Below are 16,615 nucleotides of genomic sequence, written 5' to 3'. Positions count from 1 at the left end.
ATAGCTTATTGGTACCTTCATAAAAAGACTCTGCTTTTCTCCTTTGATATTTTCTCCTCTGACTCTTTAGGTGGCGATAGCTCAGCTCAAAGTCCAGAGGTAACTCTGGCATTACTTAAGGACTGTGTCTTAAAACTGAAACAGTACTTTCCCCACAGGCTAGCCACTCTCTCCATGACCCTTTCCTTCTAAAAAATACAAACCAAACCCTCTGTTTGTGGATGATGGCAGGGTCCCAGCCCCCTAGGTAATTCTCAGGTAGAGATGGGCTTGGTTTCAGCCAAAGAGAACTGACCCGATGGAAGGTGAGTAAGAATGAGTGGGGGACAAGTTTGAAGGACACATTTAGAAGCAGAGAATCATGGTGAAAGAAAGGTCTATTCTCTCCTGGAGAGAGAAGGAGCACAATCAGGACATGAAGCGTGAGGACAGCAGACCAGAAGGGAGAGTGGGGGAGCGAGAAAAAGGGAAAGGGGAACTTCTATTGGTTGAGGGAAGTAGTAAGAGATGGGGAACATTTCCGCAGACATGGAGTCCAGAGGATGTCCGTAAAGCACTAGGAAAGTGTTGGGACTCAACTGACAGTCAAACGCCCGCCGAGGGTGATGTGGCACAGGTGGCAGAGGAGGACAGCCCACGCACAACCGTGGGGGTGGTGAAGAGACAGCACATGCGTAAAGGAACATATAAATTTAACGGCGATAAATGATCTCATACTACCAGGCTGAGGAATTTGGAAGAAATTAGGCAGAAGGGACAGAATTGGGAAAGAAATGAGAGAAGATGGAGAAGGGTCCTGTACAGCTTGTACGATCTGGGAACGCCCCTCAGCGATCAGCTTTGGTGTTCAAAGAAGCCCCCTTCCAAGTGGCCCATTTCCTTTGTCAAGACCCAGAAACAAAAGACAGGGGTCTAGAGGTCAAGGGAGTGGAGGCTAAACCAGGGACTGACCCTTCCTTGGGCTAGGGAAATGGGTAAAGTGAAATCCACTCCACTGCACTTTCTGTGGCTGCGTTAATTACCAAGGTCTCAGAATGAGAGGGGCGCCCATGTCGGGGAGGCCCAGTCAAATTACAACAAGCAGCCTGAGAGCCAGGGGCTGCTTTCCAGGGCAGCACAGGGTCTCCGGTGATGGTGCCAAGAGCCCCTTACACACCACCAGGCATGCCTGCTAAGTGATATTTTAATTAAACCTTAAGTGACATATCTCCTGTCTGTGATTCTGACGGCTTTTTAATTCAGGTCCCATTGCAGCACAGACTCTTAATGTTCCTTTCCAATTCCCAGTCTGCAGGGGAAGGTTTCCAGGCTAGACTTCCTCCCTCCCATCCCAAACCCAGTCCTGCCTCCCCTCCCCCATCCCAGCCTGCCCAGGATGTATTAGCAGCTCAAAGAGACTTGAACCTGGGCCCCTGGACTTGGAAGACAGGCAAAGGCAGGATTTCGGGCCTAAAGGGAAAGCGAGACTTACAGGTACCTGACTGGACAGACTCAGGTTGGCGGCCGGCGTCTTCTTCTTGCTCCCAGTGCTGTTTGTGGTGTTCCCAGCGCTGCTGTTGGACGTGCTGCTGGTGGAGTTTTTCCTTTTTCTCCGCTTTGTTGTCGGTTGCCGTGTGGGTTCTGCTGCAATATGGAAAAATGGAAGGAGAATCAAGTCCAGGGCAGCCATCAGGCCCTGTCCCTCTGCAGCTGTTTTTACAAATGGAAAAGAGTTGACTCTCTACATTTTTATCCATTTCTTTTAACTTTACAAAAAGTGAAGGGAGTCAGCTGTTGGCTGATTTTTAGCATGAGATCTGTACAACTTCTTTGTAGCTAAATAAAATGATTTGTATCTAATTGTTATTTCTAATTTTATATATGCCTTTAATCTAGTAATATATTTTAGGGGTGAGCTACAAATATTCCTTTCATAGTTGAATTAAAAAGATTATTACCATTACAAAATTGGGAAAAACATTTTTTCCCTCCGGTTAACCTTTTCGTTATAACAAAAGGAGGGTTCTGGGATCACAAAGGGGTCTCCAAGGTGTAAAAGTAGAAACTTAGTTATACTAGAGAGCCAGTGTGTGACAGCAGCACCTACTGGCCAAGTGTTATATTGCAGCTCAGCTCTATTACACCTTGAAATGTTCAACTAAAAAGTAGAGGAAGTGCCTGTTCTATTAGCCATGAATGCAAAACTGAGGGAGTCCCAAGTTAGTAAGGTTCCCAAGTTCCATGGATTAGACCCTGATATTTAAAGGATGCTACTAATTTCAAAATTTCTGGAAAAACAAAACAAAACACAACTTAGTATGATATAGGTAGCATACTAATGAAGGGAAGCTAGATCTTTTGAAGAAGGCCTATTTAGAAATAGAAATATTTTACACCCGAAGGATGAGTAGCATCTTAATGAAAATATATGGACTCATGGTAATGTGTGGTAAGAGGAATATTATTTATTCATTTATTATGTACTGAGTATTACTCAGTATTTCCATATTTATTTTCTATTTTTAGTGTTACTATGTCAAAATTATTTTATATTCATAACACTTCATATTAACTAGGTAATATACTAGGTAACAGTATAACTTTGTCTTGTAAATGAGAATTTTTTGAAAGCCTTTTCTAGGCAGTGACTAAATAAGTTGGAAATGGCCGGTGAGAGCATCCTTTTTGCTAACCCTACTATAGACTCAACTCTGATGGAGAGAAGATAAGCCTGAGCCATACTGAACCCAAATGCCTTGTAGCATTTTCTGATGGATGATGGGGGGACCTCCTTTAAGGCTCATTGCAAAGATGGTTTAGTCTATCAAGTTATTCATGATTTTTGATGAAGAAGAGGATTATGGTCCTAATTATATACCATTTTTCTTTCATAAATATTTTGTATCTTATATTCAGATATTTTCATCAAAGGGCCCAAATATTTATTTATAGAGAGCCATGGGTGCTTTTTCTGAAGGTTATGAAAACAAGGGAATAGAATTGATCATGGGGTGGAGAAGAGACGAGTAGCATATTCTAAAGTCAAGCAAATATCCAGGTTTCCCCTGACAAGCATCTTTTTCTTTTGACCTCAAGAACTGAAATCTGATACTTTAAAAATATCTATATTTTCTTCACAAAATTTGGAGGAAATATAATTTAGTAATAGAGTCATGGACTTGGGAGACATAAAACCTATTGTGACGCAGGCCTCCTTCATTGATTAATTATGAAACTGATTTTGGCAAACTTACATGCCAGATCCCATTACATACAATGGGAATAACAATAAATACCTCATAAGGTTATAAGGTGAGGATTCAGTGGAAGGTCTGTGAGGGCTGGGACTAGGACTTTTATTCAGTGTTGTGACCCCAGTCGTTGAAGCAATGCCTGGCACCTAGTAGGGGCTCAATAAAAAATCCTATATCATAAATGGTTAATATGCAAATAGACCAAATTGCATAATGACCGGTCGCTATAATGTGCACTGATCACCAGACGCTCAATGCAGGAGCTGCCCCCTGGTGGCCAGTGAGCTCCCACAGGGGGAGTGCCACTCAGCCAGAAGCCAGGCTCACAGCTGACGAGTGCAGCAGCGGTGGCGGGAGCCTCTCCCACCTCTGCAGCAGAGCTAAGAACCTCTCAGTGGACATCCCACAAAGGGTCCCGGACTGCAAGAGGGCACAGGCCAGGCTGAGGGACAACCCTCCCACCCCCCAGGGCACGAATGTCATGCACCGGGCCTCTAGTTGTTGAATAAATGACTGAATTAATGTATAATATAGAGGTATATAATCATATGTTGGAAAATATAGATGCTCAAAACATTGAGTGGAATTTTTTTTTTCATAAAGGCTTATTGATATTGAAAGAAAAAAATGAGGCCAATTGAAGCCCATGTTATATATTAAAAACTTAATGTTCTAGCTTGGCCAGCGTAGCTCAGTGGTTGAGTGTCGACCTATGAGGAAGTCACAGTTCAATTCCCAGTCAGGGCACATGCATGGGTTGCAGGCTCGATATCCAATGTGGGGTGTGCAAGAGGCAGCCAATCAATGATTCTCTCATCATTGATATTTCTACTTCTCTCTCCCTCTCCCTTTCTCTCTGAAGTCAATAATAATATATTTTAAAAAATTAATGTTCTAAATCTGTAAAATTCCCCAAGATGGGAATGCAACTATTCTTTGTAAAATAATGCTCATTTTCTTGGCTTTCTAAATATGTACATAGTTATATCTATGTTAATTTTATCTAAAACCCTTGGCCCATTACCAGTGGAAGCTGACCATTATATTTTGTGATTCAGAAACCTATATGCCTTGTGCTAATAATTATTCTTTAAAAATAATTTTTAGTGAATGGAAACATTTTGCTTTTATAATTAATGAGGCTGAACACATGCCTGGGAGTGAAAATGTGTCAGATAGAAAGACAATGAATGCTGACTTGAAGCAGTAATTTCAGAACCCCAGCAGGAGACTCTATCATCTCCACTGCATTCTAGGGCTGTGAGGCGAACGGACTCTTTCATGTATTCTCTTCATGGTCAAGAGTACCCTTAAACCAGAAAAATATTTCCTTTCTTCTCTTCTTCCTTCCTCCCTTCTTTTCTTCCTCCTTCCATTTTTATAATATATTTTTATTGATTGCAGAGCAGAAGGGAGAGGGAGAGAGAGATAGAAACATCAATGATGAAAGAGAATCATGGATTGGCTGCCTCCTGCACACCCCACACTGGGGATCAAGCCAGCAACCAAGGCATGTACCCTGACAAGGAATCAAACTGTGACCTCCTGGTTCATAGGTTGACACTCAAGCACTGAGCCATGCTGGCTGGGCCTCCCTCCATTTTTTAAATTTCTGTCACTTCATAAAAAAAGTACCAGCATAACAGTAGGCCATGAGAAGCCCACAGTCTTATCCAGTGGAACAACTACTGAATTGAGAGCCAGGAACCCTGGGATCTGATTTCAGTGTTGCCAAAGATCTTAGTAACATTAAATAAATCAGTTTACCTCTCTGGGTCTCAGGTCCTAGTCTGGCAAATGAGCAGATAGTGGACGACTCCTACGCATGTTTGTCCTTCACCCATTTATTGTCTCTAAGTCCAAAATCATGGTCAGAATATCCCAAGTAAACTCCTTCTCCTGCTAAACGTACAATCGCTTCCTTCCTTTTCACTTCTCCTCACCCTCAGCAGAAGCCACAGAAAATGCAGTTAGCGGGAGAGTGAAGACCGAAGTCGTACCTGGCGGAGCCACCATCCGCTGCCACTTCTGGAACAGGCAGGTCTTCAGGCAGTCTCGTGGACTGAGGTTGTAAGTTTTGTGTCTCGACATCAGTTCCTGCATTGGCTCCAGTATTACACACAACTGCAAGAAGTTCAAAGGCGTGGGCATTTCACTACTTGATAATATTATTTGCAATAAATAATGTGAGCAGCTGGAATCAATTAGGAAGCTTAAGGGTGCTTTTCTTTTCTTCCCCTGGTTTTGATTTTCTCTATACAAGTTTGGGGGAAAAGAAATATTACCAATATTTGATGAAACCCACTTAATTTACTATCATTTACAATGTCACATCATAGCTGAATGTGATTCTCACTCACACACACACACACACACACAAACACACACACACACACACACAGTCTGTCCAGACAGTTGGGCGGATATATGCAACTCTGTTCTGAAATCAAGTGATCCTGTTAAAGAAAAAAGCTCTCTGCCTTGCAGCACAGCAGGCTCAAATTTCTACTCTGTTGCTGTCCCTGTTTGTAAAACCACCCACTGCGAGTTACAATGCTAGTTTATGGAGATGATGTGGCAGTGAAAGCCATCTTTGAAATTTGAAAGAACACAATGGCAACTACAGGTCCTGTTTTTGATCCCAATCCTTACAAAGGCCCCTGATGAGCACTAATTTTTTTATGCACTCATTTGTATTTTACACATGATGATATTGTCAGTAACATATTCTGGCATTTGTTCAGGGTGGCAGCTTTCTCGGTGGTTCTGCATGCGTGGTCCCCTTTGGTTACATTTATTCAGCGTTCCTTTAGTCCAAGATATCTGATGACAAAGATTAATGAGTGAAACGAGGAGGTAAATCCATTTCGGATTGCCTTGGACTTTCTGAATTCCTTCTCAGTTGGAAGCTTATCAGAATACCACTGCATTGAGAGTACCTAAGAGGAGAAAGACCGCAACGTGGAATGAGGCCTCCATGGCTGCTGAGATGGAGTGATACAGACATTGGCAATGTGCCTGCCCATGGGGAAGAACCATGTTTTATGGAAGACACACCTGCAATCTCCACCCTCATCAGCCCTCTCTACCCCCTTCCCTTCTGCCGTTCTTCACCTTGAACACTGCCTTAGAGGCCCCGTTGCTTTATTTCTGCTGGGTCCCCTCCCCCTGGAGTTCTTCCCTCCCTCTTCCTGGTTAGTGCCCACTTCACCTTGATTATAAAGTTACTTCTTCCCCAGCCACTGACGCTGGGACCAAACAGAGTGAAGGATTCCACAGTCACCTGTACAAATCAATCTAGGAATGGATTGTCCATCCAAGAAGAACCACTCCTAGATTCAGACAGGGTCAGACAAGGTTTGCATCTAATCTAGGACAGTGGTCGGCAAACTGCGGCTCTTGAGCCACATGCGGTTCTTTGGCCCCTTGAGTGTGGCTTTTCCACAAAATACCGACTTCTGCGCACGGGCCACGAAGTTTCAATCGCACTGTACATGTGCGCCCGCATGTGGTATTTTGTGGAAGAGCCACACTCAAGGGGCCAAAGAGCCACATGTGGCTCGTGAGCTGCAGTTTGCCGATCACGGATTTAGGAGAATAAGAAACACTTTCAGAGAAAGTCTAAGGACTGGGAAAACATTTTATTTTAATGAAAAAACAAAACAAAACAAAAACAAATCTTAAAAGGTTTTCTAAACCATTTCCTTTTAGTCTAGTCCCCATTCTTGAGAAATGAGCTAATGATGGATAGAAAGCTCCGGGATGGAGTGGAACAAGCATGGACTGGGAAGCCGAGAGGTCTCAGTGTAGATTTTGACTCTGTCATTAGGTGTGTGTCTTTGGGTAAGCCACCCACTAGTGCTGGGTGTGTTTCACCTGCAAAACAACACCCATCTTGATGTTGTTGTGAGAATTTGAGATAATATGTAGACAAATAGTAGACATTCTGATTATGCATTTGCATGTACAGCACTGATCGCAAAACAAACTCCATTTACACTACTTAAGTCAAAGCATTCACTGAACTTCTTTCCAAGTGTCAGGCACTCTGTTAGGGGCCAAGGACACAATGATGAGACCAACACAGTCCCTGTCCTTCAAATGTGCCAAGCTCCCTTCACAAGACGTAAGCCCACTAAGAACAAACACTATCCAGTGTTTACAGGTCTCAAGACCTAGGAGCATCGGACATGCTAGGAAATGGGAGAGCCGCATTTATTGTGAGAACCCACGAGCTCACTATCTTTCTTTTTCCCAGGGCCTTTCCTCTCTGGGTTTTGGGCAACACTTTTTTTTTTTTTTCAGATGCTAATCCCAAGGATTTATTCTTTCTCCTTTAATGTAAAAATATCTTTCCATCACTGTAACCCAGCCCAAAGGAATTGACATCTCTGAATACTAATCAGGAATCCCCAATCCTCTTCTCCCAGTAGAGGGTTCTGGCCTTGGGGGCGTGTGTGTGTGTGTGGGTGGGGGGGGGGGTGGCGGGGGGAAGGCAGCTCTTCCCTTATTCACATATGTAGAGCCCTCAGTGTCCTGCTGTGGAGCTGGTGGCTTTGCTGGGCTGCATGCTGTAGGTGGCAGAACTCACTCAGACAAGAGCCTGCCTTCTAGGGCAGCAGGCCAGGGCATCTTGGCAACAGCCAAGGCCTGGGGCATTATGAAATGAGATCAGGAAGGCGGCTGGGGGAGTGGGCTCACACAGTCACTAGCCAAGTCCTCCTGGATCCAGGATTCCTGGTCTCCCTGAGGCCTCAGGTCTCCTTGAAAATCTGGTGAAGGCTCTGCAGTCTGTCTTTCCAATTCTGTACAAAATATCTGCAGGTTTACAAACCCTCTTATACCTCCATCCATTGAGTCCAGGTAAAGAGAGTCCGTGGTTAGTGATAAACATGAACTAGGCAACAATATACATCATACACTGCCCACCCCCCCGCCCCCACAACACATATAAATGGAACTCAACCTAAAAACACAGGATTCTCTAATTTTGAAGAACAATTTTATCTGCAAAGTTGGGCCTGCTGCAAAGTTCCCAGGGACCCAGTCCCTTTGCCTGAAAAGAAAGGCCACAGACCATGTCACAGCCTCTATATCAGCCTCTGTACACGGCTGCTGTTCAGTTCCGTCTCCTCCTGTGGTGGGTGGAGGAAAAGAGGAGGAATCCATGGCACTGGGGGCCAGCAAGCCCTGGTCTCTTGGATATGAAGACCCTGAATGTGCAGTCCCTGCCAGGTCTAGCTAGGAACCCACAAAAGCCATCGCTCATCTTGGCATAGCTCCAGCAGTGCCTTTCTGCAGACTTTGTGAGGGTTTTAGGCAGCCTTGCTCCCCCTATACTTCTGATGCCCTATTTTCTGGGATTCTGGCCTCAGCGCTGACTCTTTGGGTGTGGACCAAAATCTGTAACCATAACAGTGACTTGCTGAGTGAGTGTAGATGGATAGATGGCTGGATAATAGATATCTTGGCTAGATTAATAGCAAGGAGTCGTTTGCTAATGGCAGACAAATTAGGCATTGTCCTGTGGGCTTAGAGGTAATGAATTTGTCCATTTGATAAATAATTGATTGTCTCCTCTGTGCGGCATGCTTTGCACAAACGCACATGTATATACACAATTACTACATGTCCTGGGTAGGCGTGGAGATCTTAGCTCAGTCCCAGGGTGCCTGCCTTTTCATAGTAACAAAGGGCCTAGCAAAAGGAGATGGACAGTTTTGTGTTGCTTTATTTTTCTCTGACAGTTCTCCTGGAGACATTGGCCTCTCCTTAGCTATACACTCATACTGGTTCTTCTGGCTCATCTCTTTGCCTGAACCTAAGAGTTGCTGGTGCCTGTCAGAGTTGGTTCTGGCCCAAAAAGTGATGCCCTGGGCTTTGGCATTTGGCTAAATCCCAAACCGAGGTCTTGTCTACCACCAAGATTTTAATTCCATCTTTTTGGAGTGATGGATTAAGTCCCCTGAGCTTGAGCTGCCCTGCCTACTCTTTATATGTGGTCTCACCCAGGATTACTGTCAGTACCAGCTCGAGCTCATGTTGTTCTTCTTGCCTGAAAGACCCTCCCTCCTTCCTGGTCATCTTAGCCAAGGGTTGGCAAGGAATGGCCTGTGAGCCGGGTATGGCCATGCTAATGTAATAGCTGTTTTTTGTTATAACCCTGAGACATACATAGTTGCTACAGAGTCCATGCGGCCCATAAACCCTAAAATATTTACTATCTGGCCATTCATAGAGGTTGTTGGTCTCTGTTATAAACCAATGCTGCTCAAAGGAGGTGGTTTGAAAACTATCCGCTATATTTCCATGGCAAGGTGAGGAGTTTGAGGCAGAATGTAATCACTGCTTCATCCATTGAGAAAGTCTTGCGCAAATAAATAAATAAATAAATAAATAAATAAATAAATATTTTTAAAAAATGTCTGATGAACTAAACAATGTGTTCAGCAATGTAGTTGATTTCTATTCCAGAGCAAGTCTGCAAACCACATTTGAGTCTCATCAATCTGACCATGAAGGTATTCCAAGGTCCAGCTCAAATCTCACATCTGTCTCTGACCTTCCCTGCCCACAGGGGTCTCTTACTTCTGTAGTGCTTATTACTAAACTACGTACATTATGTTTTCACTTGCATTGGGAATTTTCCTTTCTTGTGGATTTGTTTCATCTCCTTATCTATAGCAAGTCATATTTACATTTCTCTCCATTTTATTTAACACAGTATTAGGCATACTCAAATATTTGTTGAGTCATAACTTAATAATCACTATATCTGCCCCTGGAGTATGTACCTGACATATTATATCATTAGCCCTCACCACCTCCTGACTCATTTTTATAGGTGAGGAAACAGACGCAGAGCCATTAAGTCATCTAGAGCTGATATTAAAGAGTGTGATTCTTATAATGTATCCAAGGTTATGCAGCCATTTGAAGGGCAGAGAAGAGGTTCACAGTCAAGTCTGCCTGATTCTAATTCTGTGCTCTTAACTCCTGACTGCTCTGTTGTCTACCTCTCTAAACCCAAGTGGTTAAATGGTTGCTGAGCCCAGCCAGTGTGGCTCAGTGGTTGAGCATCGACCTATGGACCAGGAGGTCATGGTTCAATTCCCTGTCAGGCACACACTTGGGTTGCAGGCTCACTCCCCAGTAGGGGGTGTGTAGGAGGCAGCTGATCAATGCTTCTCTCTCATCATTGATGTTTCTATCTCTCTCTCCCTCTTCCTTGCTCTCTAAAATCCATAAAAATATGTATTAAAAAGTGGCTCCTAAGATGCCAAATTCAAAGACTTTCACTGTCTTTGTATTGCTCCTTGTGTGGTATTGATATGTACACAGAGAGGCGTGTCCTTGGCTAAGATTTTCGGCGTCTCTGAATCTCAGTGTCCTCATCTGTAAAAAGGAGATAATGATACTTATCTTTGATGGTTTAAAATAGTACAGGTAAATCCTTAATGCAATGCCTGGAAGAAGGTCGGTGCTCAGATGATGAAATTTGGTACTATGATAAGTACTGGCTGTATCAATAACCCAGTCCTACTGAGCAGGACATCAATGTGTGATGTGACTGGTGATCTACTTTAGGAAGTAAGTCACTTGGTCTCCCTCACACTTAGGGGGTCACTAGATATAATGCTCCAAGATATGGCAATCAGGCCAATGCTACAGAACATTTTAGTAGTTAATGTCTTTGATAATATCCATTCTTAGAATTCAGTGATAAATACACATGCTTAAATCTACAAACCACAGTTATTTTCTTTTTTAGTTTTTCAGGCAACTTACTCCTGTGGCTAAATATGAATTAGGAAAAAATCAGAAGGTAAGAGTGATTAAGAACCAAGCTCTTATCTAAGGATGGAGTCTCTTCTCATTAAGAAACACATCACCAAAAAAGATCTTATATTAAAACAATGGACCAATAGCACATGGAATCTAAAAGGAAAACAAATCACAACACGGGGATAATCCCACCTAGAAACGGATAACCATGAATGACAAGAGGAAAACCCACTCTGCCTGGGAGGATGAGTGACGGAAATGCTTTCCCTTAGAAGCCATGCAATTCCTACACAGGAGATGATGATTTGGGTTTATTTCCTGATAGGATTAAAGGCAGATTGGTTGTCAAATTCAAAACATCCTCTTTTTTATCTGCAGATTCAACCAGGGAGCCTTTGCCTTCTCTCAATTGTTTTGCAAATTGATTTGTTGGGAAAGTTATCTCATCTGACCCAGGGAGAGGAGAGGGACCATCCTCCTTCAAGAGCAAGCAGGCCCTGCATGCGCATTTCAATATCTATGTCTTGATCTCAAATTTTGAGGCTGCCAGGAAGGATACCTATACAGGACCAGTGAGGTCACTGGCTGCTTTTTTGACCCATGGGGGGACCCCATCAGACTAGCTAAGTTCAGGGTTTCTGCTGCAACAGCCAGGCCCACAAAGAGATAGTTTTGGGCTTCTGATGTTCATTCTCTTTCCTTCGGATCCCATGGACTTAATTCCCTTCCACAGTGCTCTGGTTACTGCCAACTTGCTTTTGGACCCTTTTTCCCAGCTCTGTATTGTAGGGGACAGGCTCTTCCCTCTCTACACTATTCCCCAACTGTTTTTGTCAGCTGGCTTTGGGCAACGTTTGGCCAGTTGGAGGCACTAGGAAGACTGAAGGAAAGTGAGTTGAGTTAGTTTTCTAGAACTGCCAAAGCAAAATATGATAAACCAGGTGTCCTGAAACAACAGAAATGTATTATCTCTCAGTTCTGGAGGCTGGACGCCTGAAATCAAGGTGCTGCAGGGCCGTACTGCCCTGAAGGTTTTAAGAAAGAGTCCTTCCTTGCCTCTTCCAGCTCCTGGTGGCTCCAGCTGTCTTTGGAATTCCTTGGTTTGTAGCCTCATGATTCTATCTTCACAAGACCTTTCCCCCTGTGTCTCTGTATCCTCACCTCTTCTTGTAAAGATACTAGTCCTTGAATTTCCAAATAAGTTCACATACTCACTTTTCAGGTGAATGTGAAATTTTGAGGGACACTATTCAACCTAATACATGGGAGAGAAAAAAGAAAGGGCATTCTTGTCCTCTCTGTGGTTCAGATGTCTTTGCAGATCCACTATGGTCCCATTTTCTAGCAGGTGGTCTTTCCCCAGGGAGTGGCAGTTGAGAATCTTAGGACTGCCTCATCTTCCCCTGGTTGCTTTTCTAGCTCCAACACTTTTACAAGTACTTTGCCATATTAAATTTCCTGTGCTCAATTACCTGGTGTGGGTTTTGTTTTCCTGGATACACTCTGATTGAAACTCTGATTTATGAGACATTAGGCAACATCTAAAGTATTAAGGACTTTGGAGTCCATGTGATTCCATTGTAACTAGCTAGTTATTAATAATAGGAAGGTGCTAAAGGGGAAGCCAGACATTATAGGCATGTCATTCGGGCAGCTTTACCAGGAAGTTGCAACTTTGCACTCCCCAGGGAACCACTGGCCTATTCCCTGCAAAAAACACTGGGGGAAGGATCCAACGAAGGGTAGATAAATGCATGCTCACTAACTCTGGGGTGACATAGGGAAGGTACTTGCCTGTCAGTCATACCTGGGAACAAAGATCATTGGTCACAATGGACAGGGCCACTGCAAGCCCATGAAAATTCTGGAATACATAATCCTCTAAACAAAGAAATTCTCTCTCTTGTTGCTCTTGTGCTCTTCGATCATTCTTAGCTTCCTTGCATTTGCCCGTGTTCCCTCCATAGCCCTGTGGCTCTGCAGACCCCACATTCAATGGACTGATGGACTGCAGCAGAGAACACAAACTAAGCTAGTCTGATGCTGGATTGGATTTGGCTCCAAAATAGAAAGGAAATTCTGGACATTGACTCTGATTTTAGCTCTGCTAAAGCCCCAGCTACACTTTTTCTATGACTGGGCAAAGGGAATCAGGACTTTGCAAACTCAGGGATTTGATTCCACAAAAATAAAAATCACTCATCCTCCCTTGTAAGACTCAGAATTTTTTTTTCTTGGAATATCACAAGAATTCCACTCCCACTAGCAACCAGGGGAGATGAGGCCCTCTCCCCTCCACTAACACATGGAGGCATCATATGTAGTGGTTAGGCATGCAAATTTAGCTTGGGTTCAGAGTCCAGCTACTTATGAACTGGCGGACCATGGGCAAATTACTCAATCTCTTGGTGTTTGAGTTTCTCCATCGGCAAAGTTGAGATATAATAGTACCTAACTAATTGGGTTGCTTGGAGAAACAAACAAAAATCTGCTTACAGTATGTACCTAGGTTTTAACATATGGAAATTACTTCCTACATACTTATTATGATGGGAGTGTAACCAAGCCCAGGGGCTGGGGCTTCATGGAAAACATTTCAAAACTCAACAGGAGGCTCCTGTTAAAATGTTATGGCTGTTCTCTGCCTAAAAATTGGATTGTGGTGATACAATGGATATCTAAATGTTTAGTCACTATGCCTTTCCTGTAAATAACTTGTTCTGACCACTGGACTATTGCCTCAAATACCCTACGCAGGTGTTCTATTGGAATCTCAGAGCTCCAGGGCACAGTAGCTGAAATGCTTCCAAAGGAAGGAGGAAACACCTGCCTGGAAATACCTCACAATCATAAACAAACATTTAAGGAGTTCTGTCTAAAACCTAAAATTTGCTATTGAGAAAATTTCAAATAAATTTTAGAAATTGACCAATTATTGTGCCTTTAGATGAGTCGGATGCTGAAAATGAAAGCTGGGGGTCAGAATTACTGAGTGGCCTATGACAGACACTGCTTTTTCACTGTAAGTCACTGTATGAGAACCCTGTGTGTTTTCTAGAGAAACAACCAATAGGATATGTATGTATGTGTTATAGCATTTTGAGAACTGGCTCATGTTATTGTAGTGAGTCTGATATCCAGAGAGCTTTCATAGGGTGGAAACTCAGGCAGGACTTAATGCTTTAGTCTGGAAGCAGAATTCCCTCTTCTCTGCACATCTCAGTTTTGCTATTAAGATCTTTGACTGATTGGATGAAGCTCACCCAACAGTCATCTGTTTTACTTAAAGTCAATTGATTATAGGAGATAACCACATCTACAGAATACCTTCACAGAAAAACCTAGATTAGCATTTGTTTAAATAACTGGTACTACAGCTGCGGTGAACTGAATTGTAGCTCCCTCAGATTCAAACCCCAATGCGACTATATTTGTAGATAGAGTATGTGGGAGATAATTAAGGTCATGAAGTCGTAAGGGTAGGGTCCTAATCTGATAGACTGGTAGCCTTGTAAGGAGAGGAAGAGGCATCAGAGATCTGTCTCTTTCTCTCCATATATGCACATGCTGGAAAGTTCATGTGAAGACATAGTGAGAAGGCAGCCATCTGCAAGCCAGGAAGAGAGCTTTCACCAGGAACCAAATCAACCAGCACCTTGATTATGGACTTTCCAGCTGACAGTGAAAAATAAATGTTTGTTGTTTAAGCCGCCCAGTAATGGTATTTTGTTATAGCAGCCTGAGCTGACTAAGACAATAGCCTAGATAAATTGACAGAGAACTATCATAGTATCCCCAATAGATTATAAAGAACTGAAGAGATAAACTGTGTCCTATTATTTTATTTTATTTTTAATATTACTCAGCACCAGGCAATGGATCTAATGTTTGTGGAATGAATGTTTGAATATATGAATATAATAGAATGGAAACAAAACCAAATAGGTGAGTAGACATCAGAAAATGGGTCAGCTCTTGCATTTCCCACTTCATAATTGTAGTAACCTGGGTACCAGGGATGTGATGGTGAACAGGGCAGACACAGCTAACTGTCTTGGTGGGGGACAGGTGATAAACAAGAATTTCAAATGGGCTGTGTATTACAAAGGAGAAGGGCAAGAGGTGACAGAAAAGGTTGCCATGAGGAACTGATATTTAAGTCGAGACCTAAAAGGAGACAGACAGATGAACAAGAAGATGGCTGGGACAAAGGTAGGGATGGACATCTTAGGCAGAGGGAATGCACATGTGAATGTAAGAGAGAATGTAGCATCGGAAACTGCCACAGAGTAGGATTAGAGAGCAAGCCACAGTAGAGAGGCAGGCAGTGGTCATTGGTCAAGGCCTCAGCTTCTGTCCCCCAGTAGAGCTGAGAGGTACAAGTGATGTAGGCAGAAGCACTCTGTAGGATGAGCTCTCTGCAAACGCCATTAGGAGAAACCCTGAATGGCGATCTGGTAAATATCATACAGTTTTTCTTTCATGTGTTTCCTGTGCACCAGAAAAGCATCATTGGCATCTTGATGTGTTTGGCATCAATAGCCCAAAGACAAACACTGGCTGCTTAGGGTCTCCAAGCAAGGGAGAACTCCCACCCCCACCCGCTCAATGACTGCTGCCAATCACAGCACTGGGAGCCTTAGCCCTGGTCCACACTGGTCCCAGTGGAAACAGGTAGCTTTTGTAATATGTTGGCTATTTTTCTGGGGAACTGAGACACTGTACTTGCAGGAGGTAATGTTTAACCAGTTAACTGCCACGTGTCCAAAATGGAAACCATCCCACACACCACGATATTTTGAATTTAATTAAAAAATCAATTTGCAATGAATATTATAAATATATTATAATATTATAAATATTATATTATATTATATAATTATATAATATAATATAATATATTATATTATAAAAATTATAATATAAATATTATAATTATAATATTTATTATAATATTATAAATATATTACTTACAATCCGGGTGTTCTGGAATATTTTCAGCTGAAAATTCTCATGAAAAAACGATTTTAAAGTTGGTCTATGACACTTATGGCATACAATGGGTTAAACACTAGCATTTACAAATGGGCCTTATAATCTTACTATTGTGAGTAAGGGACGTTGGATATGGTCCTTGGGAGCTGTCAGTGACAGTTTCCAAGGAACGTAGATGTTGCTGCAGCAGTTATAATCCCTCCTGAACATTAGCTGCGTGGTTATGCCTGCCTCCTGCCCTGGTGCAAACACCAACAGACGATTGAAGACAGCACTGTGTTCTGGGGTTCTGGCCAGCACCCCCAGGGCTGCTGTTTGGGAGCATTTCTGAGCTGTGGTCAGTGTGTGGATCTGGACTTCTGACTGGGCACCCAGCGTGGGCCTGCACTTGGAATGCCTGCCTGCCTGCCTGCCTTCTGGGAGCTTCTGCCAGGCAACACTGGCCCTCCAGCTCCACAGTGACACACAGGAAGGACTGAATTCTCCCTGATGGAGCGCTCAGCTGCTCAGTCCTCCCACAGCTCTATCCCAGCGGCTCCATCCCTGCATCCCTGTGCAACCTTTTATCAGCAGCTGCTTCCCTTCCCGGGGATAGAAGTGAG

The 16,615-nt window shown here is 43.2% G+C and overlaps 1 protein-coding gene across 11 annotated transcripts in view; it reads right to left on the bottom strand.

The window, feature by feature from the left end:
• Positions 1 to 16,615, bottom strand: part of LDB2 (LIM domain binding 2) — a 448,209-nt gene that overhangs the window by 129,870 nt on the left and 301,724 nt on the right. For 4 of the 11 annotated variants that reach the window (XM_081098703.1, XM_081098696.1, XM_081098697.1 and 1 more), the window contains exons 6-7: positions 5,234 to 5,357; positions 1,472 to 1,623 (exon numbers count right to left, since the gene is read on the bottom strand). In XM_081098703.1, coding sequence (XP_080954829.1) covers positions 1,472 to 1,623; positions 5,234 to 5,357 — 276 coding nt within the window. The remainder of the gene's footprint in view (positions 1 to 1,471; positions 1,624 to 5,233; positions 5,358 to 16,615) is intronic. The other 7 variants (XM_081098698.1, XM_081098704.1, XM_081098699.1 and 4 more) reach the window with 3 other exon arrangements.

Source organism: Myotis nattereri, assembly GCF_964212035.1.
Source record: "Myotis nattereri genome assembly, chromosome: 1".
NCBI classification, from domain to species: Eukaryota; Metazoa; Chordata; class Mammalia; order Chiroptera; family Vespertilionidae; genus Myotis; species Myotis nattereri.
This window is presented reverse-complemented; position numbering and strand designations above follow the sequence as displayed.